At 48.4% G+C, this 10112-nt stretch overlaps 1 protein-coding gene across 1 annotated transcript; it reads left to right on the forward strand.

Moving 5' to 3' along the window:
• Positions 1-8478: 8478 nt before the first annotated feature.
• LOC134010147 (uncharacterized) lies at positions 8479-9914 on the forward strand. The gene is made up of 3 exons (XM_062450013.1): positions 8479-8708; positions 8809-9555; positions 9900-9914. The coding sequence occupies exons 1-3, from the start codon at positions 8622-8624 to the stop codon at positions 9912-9914; spliced, it is 849 nt and encodes a 282-aa protein (XP_062305997.1). The 5' UTR covers positions 8479-8621.
• The last annotated feature ends 198 nt before the right edge of the window (positions 9915-10112 follow it).

The following is a 10112-nucleotide window of genomic DNA, read 5'->3' on the forward strand; positions in this document are numbered from 1 at the left end:
AAACCCAACCATTAGCATTTATGTCTAACCCCAATTACCTTCACTATACCTAAACCCAACCTTGGACCTTTTTGATTGGTTTCTGATCCCTCCTGGTACACGCCCCATCTCTTCCCTACCCCCCTATACCCTCTCCTCCCACCCCTGGGATATCCCTTGGGTGGTAGGTAGAGATTGACTAAGCCCTGTGGGCAACATTGTCCCTTGCCCTGTGGGTATCGGCTCTGTATAGTCATTTGTTCTCCTTCCCTTTCTATCCCTCCCCTTGCTGTTTTCTCCTTTCTAGTTCATAGGACTTTGACTTATCAGGTTTTCAGGTCTCCACAAGAGTGCTTATAGGGACCATTGGGATCCATCACTCTAGACTTAGCTCCTGGGATAATGTACATTCCTTAGTGCTCACCAATGACCTTTCATTATGGTTATTTTGAACAATTGGTAGTAGTAATGTCTTCGGACAACAGTATGTTACCCCTGTTGGAGGTCAATACTGATTGGTTTCTGTTATCTTGGACTTGTGCTAATGATCTTTTGGGGTTTACTCCGGAACCGAATGTTCCCAAACTATGGGTTTTTGAATCGATTCTGACCTATTGGACTTCAATTTCCGGATAATGGCTTGTCACTTGTAGAACTTGGATAATTATTAGCTCTGGTGGCTCACTACTCGATGGAAGAAATTCATTAATGTTTCCTTGGATATACTGGACAAACTACTCAGAATTAATTTGTGAAAATAATATCAAAGGACCCGATTTGGACGAGAAGAAAGTTAGTCTTCGGACAGTGATGTGTCATCCCGGTAGGATGTTACTGTCCTTACTCCCATTCTCCGAACCGTTTTTCAACAGATTTGGTGATAAACCTTTTTGTGTCTAATTTAGCCAGGAATGGGGTTAAAGTCTCCGGACAGCGGTATGTCATCCTTGGGGGATTTCAATACTTTTTCTCCCATTCCCTGGATCTGTTCAAAAGTTTTCGCCCTGAAACTTGATATATCCGGTCCCTTCGTGAATTATTGCTACTTGCCCAATTTGGATAAGAATGGTGTTGAAGTCTTCGGACAACGGTTTGTTATCCCGTTGGGATGTTAATGCTCTTCCCTCCATTCTCCGGACCGTTTTCTACAGATTTTGTGTCAGACCTTCTTGTTTCTAGTTTAGTCGAAAATGGGGTTAAAGTCTTCGGACAGCGGTATGTCATCCTTGGGGGATGTCAATACTTTTTCTCCCACTCCCTAGATCTGTTCAAACGGATTTCGCCCTAGAACTCGGTGTATCCGGTCTCCTTCGTGAATTGTTTACACTTGCCCAATTTAGATAAGAATGGTGTTAAAGTCTTCGGACAGCGGTATGTCATCCCGGTGGGATGGTAATACTTTAACTCCCATTCTCCAGACCCGTTTTTAGCGTTTCTCATCCTAGACCTTGGTATATCCAGTTTATGTCATTGCTAGACAATCTAGGAAAGTTGGGGTTGCTGCCCTTCTGGAATTTCTACTGGACTTTAGACATTATGCAAGCTCTTATATCTTAGTTTATTATAAGGGGACGGAGTTAGTGGGGTTTCAGGTGCGCGTGCCTAATTGGGGTCTCACCTGTACTGTGGTCCCGTTGGGGTCCCACAGGGTGTTTCCCCGTTATTAATGCCACACCTAACCCTAACCCTAACCCTAACCCTAACCCTTAACCCCTCCCTGATCCCTCATCCTAACCCCAACCCTCCCTCTCCTATACCTCACCCCAACCCTCCCTTTCCTATACCTTACCCCAACCCTCCCCCCTCCCCCCTCCTCCCTTCCCTTTCCCTGGAACCTACTTACCGTCACGCCCTCAGCCAGTCACAGCCAAAGGTCCTCCATCGAGAGGAGCCCGTTATCCATCCGACCTGTTGGAGGAAAATACAAGATTGGCAGTTAGACGTAGTGAAACCCATAGTGGTGGTGGGGGACGGTAATCTCTCGGCTATCCCTACTTTTAAGGATGATCTTATCCAAGTTGACAGTTTCCCAGGAGCGAACTGTCATCATTTAAGGGGGATACTAGAGAAATTGACACCTAACTCTAACATAGAGCATGTCATCCTGTCAGTAGGGATGGTTAACTGTCTCGACAGACAGAAACCCACGACCACCGTGAAACAACTGCAGCAGCTTGGGAAAACCTGTCAAAAACGATTTCCTAAAGCTGTTGTCTACGTGCCATTCATTCATTTCTCGGACAGGTTGGCTAAGGACCAGCAAGAATTGTTTGACGATTTTAACTTTTATGTTGATAGTAAATCTCCTTTTCAAACGTTACCTGAGATGGATAAACTCCAATTCCAGGTAACGGGACAGGATCCAGTTCTCTGGACCACTGAAACCGCAGAGAGAATGCTAAAATTATGGATGAGTGATTTATTATTATAAACATCTAAAGGTTGCATACCCCCTGCTGTCTTCCGAGTGGGAGGTGAGGGATTCCTGGGGAAAGAGAAAAAAGTTTTTAACAATACCAGGAATCAGAAAAGAGTGTATATATGCACATACTTACTTACCTGTGATACTTACCTGTGATGACCAGTAGGGGGCAGAAGGGTTCCTGTAGGACAAAAAAAGAAAAAAGATCAACACAGATCTAAAGTATAGGGTATTTAGTGGTTTACTTACCTGGGATACTTACCTGCTAGGATACCTACCTGGATGGGAATATAATAATCCTCCTCTTCACCTTCTTTCCTGGGGACAAAAAAACATTGAATAAAAACACAGGACTTGTGCCAGTGCAACTCCAGCCCATCATTGGGCTGAGACCTTTTCACAAACCTAACCCTAACCCTAACCCTAACCCTAACCCTAACCCTAACCCGACAGGCACATTTGTGAAAAGGAATATAGTCAGGAGCTGAGGAAGGAATCAAAGAGTTGCTGGAAAGGCAGTGGTGGAGGGGGGCACTAAATAGGAGCAGTAAGGGACAGAAGAATTTCAATTGACAAAGGTGGACATGTCATAAAGATAACTTGCCTAAGAGGATGAGCGTCGAAGTCACGCGTGCAGAGCACAATGGATTAGCAGTCCATCGCCTTAACCACTCGGCCACCTCGTCATTTACAGCACAGGGCCCACGGTGGTGAAAGAACCTTCCATTTCACAAAACATGGAGAAAAGCAGGTGACGACAGGCACAATTGTGAAAAGGAATATAGTCAGGAGCTGAGGAAGGAATCAAAGAGTTGCTGGAAAGGCAGTGGTGAAGGGGGGCTCTAAATAGGAGCAGTAAGGGACAGAAGAATTTCAATTGACAAAGGTGGACATGTCATAAAGATAACTTGCCTAAGAGGATGAGATTCGAACTCACGCTTGCAGAGCACAATGGATTAGCAGTCCATCGCCTTAACCACTCGGCCACCTCGTCATTTACAGCACTGGGCCCACGGTGGTGAAAGAACCTTCCATTTCACAAAACATGGAGAAAAGCAGGTGACGACAGGCACAATTGTGAAAAGGAATATAGTCAGGAGCTGAGGAAGGAATCAAAGAGTTGCTGGAAAGGCAGTGGTGGAGGGGGGCACTAAATAGGAGCAGTAAGGGACAGAAGAATTTTAATTGACAAAGGTGGACTTGTCATGACGATAACTTGCCAACGAAGTTGAGATTCGAACTCACGCGTGCAGAGCACAATGGATTAGCAGTCCATCGCCTTAACCACTCGGCCACCTCGTCATTTACAGCACTGGGCCCACGGTGGTGAAAGAACCTTCCATTTCACAAAACATGGAGAAAAGCAGGTGACGACAGGCACAATTGTGAAAAGGAATATAGTCATGAACTGAGGAAGGAATCAAAGAGTTTCTGGAAAGGCAGTGGTGGAGGGGGGCACTAAATAGGAGCAGTAAGGGTTGAGGGACAGAAGAATTTTAATTGACAAAGGTGGACATGTCATGACGATAACTTGCCAACAAAGTTGAGATTCGAACTCACGCGTGCAGAGCACAATGGATTAGCAGTACATTGCCTTAACCACTCGGCCACCTCGTCATTTACAGCACTGGGCCCACGGTGGTGAAAGAACCTTCCATTTCACAAAACATGGAGAAAAGCAGGTGACGACAGGCACAATTGTGAAAAGGAATATAGTCAGGAGCTGAGGAAGGAATCAAAGAGTTGCTGGAAAGGCAGTGGTGGAGGGGGCCACTAAATAGGAGCAGTAACGGACAGAAGAATTTCAATTGACAAAGGTGGACATGTCATAAAGATAACTTGCCGACGAGGATGAGATTCGAACTCACGCGTGCAGAGCACAATGGATTACCTAGCTAGCTACAGTACAGACAGTGCAGTACAGTAACCAACATTCAGTATTAACTTGTCGACATTGCGGGGTCTGCTTACAGTACCTAGTCTAAACTTCTACGGTTTTAGTGTAAATATTAACTAGTCCTTTACTGTAGCTACTTACATTCATTTAAAGTGGGTCTACCTCCAAAGAATAATGGAATTTATAATGATCCTACCTGAAGCTTTGGTAAGAATGACATGTCAATCATTGTAGATACAGTAAGCTGTTAAAAACTAAACAAAAACCGTTAGCAGTCTAGTTTGCTCATGTTACTGTACTTATGAGTATGCACAAGTTGGTTCAGCACACCATGCTTCCATACATAGTTGTAACTATGGTTATTAATATGTCTCTGTTATTTTAGATGAGCACCAAGCCTAAGAGCCATAAATCCATGGGAGATGGAGAGTGGATGGCGAGGCTGAGGGCATTTGCTGGCTCAGGGGTTTGGCCTGCTGGAGGAGGCAATAGACCTGCCCCAAGGCAGCGGAAATGGCATGACCTCTATCAAAAGGTAAAGTACTGCAAAATATGTGCTTATTACTTCTTACAGTCATTAGTCTGCAGGTCACTTGATGAAAAAGGGTCAATACAATGGTGCAGATAATATCAGACAATGGACTGTACACTGAGTGACTGGCTGAATAACTATTCTGATTGTTTCAGATTGAGAATGCCCCATGCAGGCCCGTGGACAGACCGCCCTATTTGGAGGGTCCATGGTCTGTAATTGTGGATTCCATGCTGTTAAGGTGATGTATAATTTTTTTACATCTGACTATCTTGCATCTCAGGTCTCTTACAATGCTGTTGCTGATACATTACAGTCACCTCAAGCACCACAGTCTGTGGCTTCAGACTTGTCCACTGGTGCTGCAGCCCAGCCTTCTTTCCTGCGGTCCCCTCTGAGTGTGTCAATGGTAAATATTTTCTTAGTTATTCATGTTTTGTATAAATCATTTTGTATGTGCTGAATAACAAAATTAACTCTGTTTCCCCTTGCAGTTCACTAAATCACGCTTTGGTGGGTCACAGTCTGCCTCAGTGAAGCCCAATATTGTGGCGAGGAAGACCCCCAGCCCCGCTCCTCCTCCATCCTCTGTGAGGACCTCCAGTCCTGCTCATCCTCCATCCTCACTGAGGACCCTGTCTACCGCCTCTGTGAGGACCCCCAGCCCTGCTGTTAGCACCAGCCTGGAAGTAGCCACTGTGAGTACAGCGTCTCCTTTTTGTCTGGTTATGTTTCAAGTCATCTTGAGAGTAGCCTTTTTGAATGCAAAAAAACATATTCTTATTTGCTGTTGTCTCCCAAACAGGATGGGACAGGAGAAATCCATCTAGCTGCTACTGGGGCTACAGCTTCTGTCTGGTTGCCGGGTGAGCTGAGCAAGTCAATCCCTGTTCAAGATCAGAGGTGGATATCCAACACCCTCTTTCACTCTGGCAAACTGCGGCCAGATTTGAAGCTGTGGTATGAGCCCCCTGTTCCAGCACTGATTTATCACCAAACGCCAACACCCGACCGCTTCTTCACCCATCGGCTGATGGTGTGGATGCCCTACCGCCTTTGGAGGGTGAGGGTGTTCTGCCCAGCTTGTGGGAAGCAGTTGACGGGTGCTGGCATTCACAGGAGAGCTCGGAAGGTCCTTGACATTGACAGATACTACCTAATGGTGACAGAGACACTCAGGTGCTCTGTGTGTTTCCTGACCACTCTGTCTACCAGTCAGACTGTCAGGGACCAGCTGGACCTGCCACACCAGAATTTGTTCCGGCTCATCCTGACCTGCAAGTGAGTAATGCATTTTTGAAAAGATGGTGATTGTGAAGCCTATAACAACTGACATTACCCTCCATAAACATGTAACTAATCACTCCAACAATGGGCATGTCAGGTATGCTTGTGACATTCGTGTCATTCGGATGCTTCGGGAAAGGACCCTTGGCAACAGTCCAACACGACTGGTGAAGCAGCTCAAGGAGAACCATGGGGAGGAATGGCTGACCCGGTTGGCACACTATCTCGGGGAGTGTGCTGACTTTGTGGATCGACCCAGTCTGTTCCCAGTGGTCTGCCAGGAGCCCCCTGAACCCATCGAAATTCCCACCAGTCGTTGGCTGCTGTCTGTGTACGGCAGGGACATCCTCTCCCGCATGGACCACATCAAGGCCAGCATCACCTCCATGTTTGGCTCCATTTTAAAAATGGATTCTACCAAAAAGGTAATACATCATTTGACTGTGTAATTGTACATTACTGTGTACATTACCATGTATGTAATATATACTCTCATATAAACATTAACTTTTGTCACATTCTAGATCACAAAGAAGCTGTCTGGCCATGGCAAGGGGACCGCTCTCTGGGTGACCTCCCTTGGGAACGAGGTTGGACAGATCCTGACCAGTGTCCTCACAGTGCAGGAGGGGCCGGGATTGGATCACATGGTGTCTGGTGTGATGGAGCGGTACCGCCAGGCAGCTGTTCCACCCCCAGTGCTGCTGTACGTGGACTGTGGCTGCTGCAAAAGCGAGGGGCCAAGCAAGGTGCAGACCAGGTTTGGAGAGTGGCCAGACCTCCACATACGGCTGGACATCTGGCACTTTATGAGGAGGATGGCTATCGGCTGCACCACCGATGCTCACCCACTCTACCCCACCTTTATGGGCTCTCTGTCTGCCTGCATCTTTGAGTGGGATGCAGGGGACCTCACTCTGTTGCGGCAGGCAAAGAGAGCGCAGCTCAGGCAGGAGGGTGTGCCATCCATAACGGATCTTGTGGTGGACACCAAGATCTCCAAGATGGAGCTGAGCCTCTACTGCCGCAGGAAGACACGCGGCGAAGAGACCACCATCAGCCTCATCGACCGGCTGCTGCAGGAACTGGGGGGTGCAAGAGGTAGAGACCTCATGGGGGTGCCACTGCTGGACCAGGTGCGCATGGAGCACATCTGGCGTGTGCAGAAACACCACGTCAAGTGCATCCAGGACGTGCCAGGGGTGCAGCTGTACACTGAGGTTGGAAGCACCACCAAGGGGGGCGTCGTACTGACCAGGTACCGCTGTGCCAGGGGGTCCACATCCCTGGAGTCGTTTCATTGCCACCTAAACAGGTTCATTCCAGGTTGGTGTCTCTCTTATGTGTAATGTTTTCAATACATTTATGTTTTTTTATGAAACCATTATTCAGATTGAAAAGCAAGACCTTTTTTTAATTGGCCGACATCATTTATATGTTTTCTTCAGGAACCAGTGCAAATGCACTGAATTTCCAGCTGTACCTCCTGGAAGGCCTAAATAGGTGGAACCAGGATCGGGGGACTGCAGCAGTGACCAGCAAGCCATCGTCCCTCCTCACCTACTCCGGGGGTGTGGCCCACTGTGTAAACACCAACAGCCTGAAAGTGTTTGGCCGGGCATTTGTGCCAACCTTCACGCCACCTGCCAAATACACTGGTATGTCAAGCTGATATCTGGATATATAATACTGTTTGTGGGTTTTCTGTGTTCTAACTTAAGTTCAACAAGGCTTTATTTTTACTATGCCCATTACCAAAGCAAACCATACACTTACTTGCTCATAACATGATACAGAAACACTACTCTGATATTAAACAGTATCTATATAGAATGCTACAAATACAGCTAATAATGTGTGTGACTGTACTATTTTATAGGAGAGCTGCTTGGTGTTGACTACCTGCTGAGTCAGACTGGGCAGTCTCTCAACGTGAACCCCGACTCAGAGGAGACAGAGGGCATGCTGGAGGATGTTCATGAGGGCGAGGAAGAAGAAGATGAGGGCTTCCAGGAAGAACCAAGTCTTGCTGTGTCAAGTCTCCTGGATGACCCAAGCTTCTCTACTCCCACCCTGCCTCCTGCCTCCATGGCTGCTCCCATCCTGCCTCCTGCCTCCATGGCTGCTCCCATCCTGCCTTCTGCCTCCATGGCTGCTCCCATCCTGCCTTCTGCCTCCATGGCTGCTCCCACCCTGCCTCCTGCCTCCATGGCTGCTCCCATCCTGCCTCCATGGCTGCTCCCATCCTGCCTCCTGCCTCCATGGCTGCTCCCACCATGCCTGCTCCCACCCTGCCTCCTGCCTCCATGGCTGCTTCCTCCCTGCCTGCTGCCTCCCTGGCTACTAACATCCTGCCTGCTCCCTCCCTGCCTGCTACCCCCCTGGCTGCTCCCTCCCTGGTATCTTAAGAAAATCAATGTATCTGCGTTTTGTCCCACTTCACTGACCTTCCATTGTGATGCTCATTTTTGTTTATTTATTTTTAGGCTGTGGATGACTCTGGCATGCCGGGCTTAGACAGAGTAGACAGCTTGGCTGAGTGTTTGGTGGAGCTGAGGAACCAGTCCTCTCTGGCCCTCACCAACCAGCAGGTCAATAACATTCATTGTCTTGCTACATTCCCTCTGTGCCCTGCCAAAAATGTTCACACTTGCACATCTTTTTGTCTTCTCATGTGTTCTCTCTGTGTAGGTAAGCAACATTGTTGCTCTGTGGCAGAACCTGCTGGACTACGACCAGCAGAGGGTTACCTTTGCTGCCAGACACCAGAGCAGGCTGGACACAGGGAGGTTCAGGTCTCCAAAGAAGAGGCAGGAGTTCACTCCAGGGGTGGAGAGCATGAAGAGGCACGCACTCACCACCACTGCCCCGCTTGCCCAATGGCCTGATTGCTGCCGCCTGATTGAACTGATCTTTGTCAGGCTCTGTGCCATCCATCGCTCTCCCAAGAAGAAGGGGACTGGTGCAGTGTCCAGATGGAGTTTAATCCTGGATGACTACAGGAAAATCAGGCAGCGCATTTTGGCAAATGGGACGGTCATGCAGCAGACCACACTGCAGCTGGTGGATGTAAGCCACACCACCCTTGTGCAGTGGCACAACAAGAGGGTGAAGAAGCAGGACAACGCTGTGGTAATGCAGGGGCTGAACTTGCCCAGTCGCTTGTCTGCGGCAGCCAACCCACTCCCTCCTGCTAATGTGCGCCTTCCATCTGCGCTCCCCCACCCAGGCCCGGCTCTCCAGTACCAACTGCCCTGCAGCACCGTGGGCCAGGCGCGGTTGAAAAGAAAGGTCCCGCCCACAGATGTAACACCGGTGGCTATAAAGATGCATGCCCAGCGTCAGCTCTTCCCTGCTCCACCCTCGGCCCCTCGTCTGTTGGTGCTGGCTCCGGTGACCTCACAGGTGCCTGTCCTCGTCGCTGCTCCACAGGCCCTGGTAGGTATCTTCCCTGCACGCCCTGCTCCGGTCCGAAAACTAACCCGCCATGTACTCCACAACACATGCAAGAAATGCGGGCAGTTCAGGACAGCCCAGACTGGACACAGTCAGTACAAAGGAACTGTGTACTGCCCCTCTGTAGAGGCTGTTCCCAAGGAGCAATGGTTGGAGGACATGAAACAAGTAGATGCCCCTCTACCCCCCTCCCAGAGGCATGGACGCTGGGCTAGTGCCCCTCTACCCCCCTCCCAGAGGCATGGACACTGGGCTAGTGCCCCTCTACTCCCCCTCCCAGAGGCATGGACACTGGGCTAGTGCCCCTCTACCCCTCCCCCTCCCAGAGGCATGGACACTGAACACTTTAATGTTGTTAATAGTTCTGTTAATGTTTTCTGTTATTGTCTATAGTTACTGTTGAATAAGTGAATGGAGGGATTCACTACTGTTCTGTATATATTTAAGTTATTGTCTATAGTTACTGTTGAATAAGTGAATGGAGGGATTCACTACTGTTCTGTATATATTTAAGTTATTGTCTATAGTTACTGTTGAAT

This window comes from Osmerus eperlanus, chromosome 23, assembly GCF_963692335.1.
Source record: "Osmerus eperlanus chromosome 23, fOsmEpe2.1, whole genome shotgun sequence".
Lineage (NCBI taxonomy): Eukaryota > Metazoa > Chordata > Actinopteri > Osmeriformes > Osmeridae > Osmerus > Osmerus eperlanus.

Bases quoted from the DNA above. Each gene is read 5' to 3' on its own strand.
- LOC134010147 (XM_062450013.1), top strand. From the start codon at position 8,622: ATGCCGGGCTTAGACAGAGTAGACAGCTTGGCTGAGTGTTTGGTGGAG. The intron at 8,709-8,808 runs GTCAATAACATT...CTCTCTGTGTAG, and splicing joins TGGCCCTCACCAACCAGCAG to GTAAGCAACATTGTTGCTCT.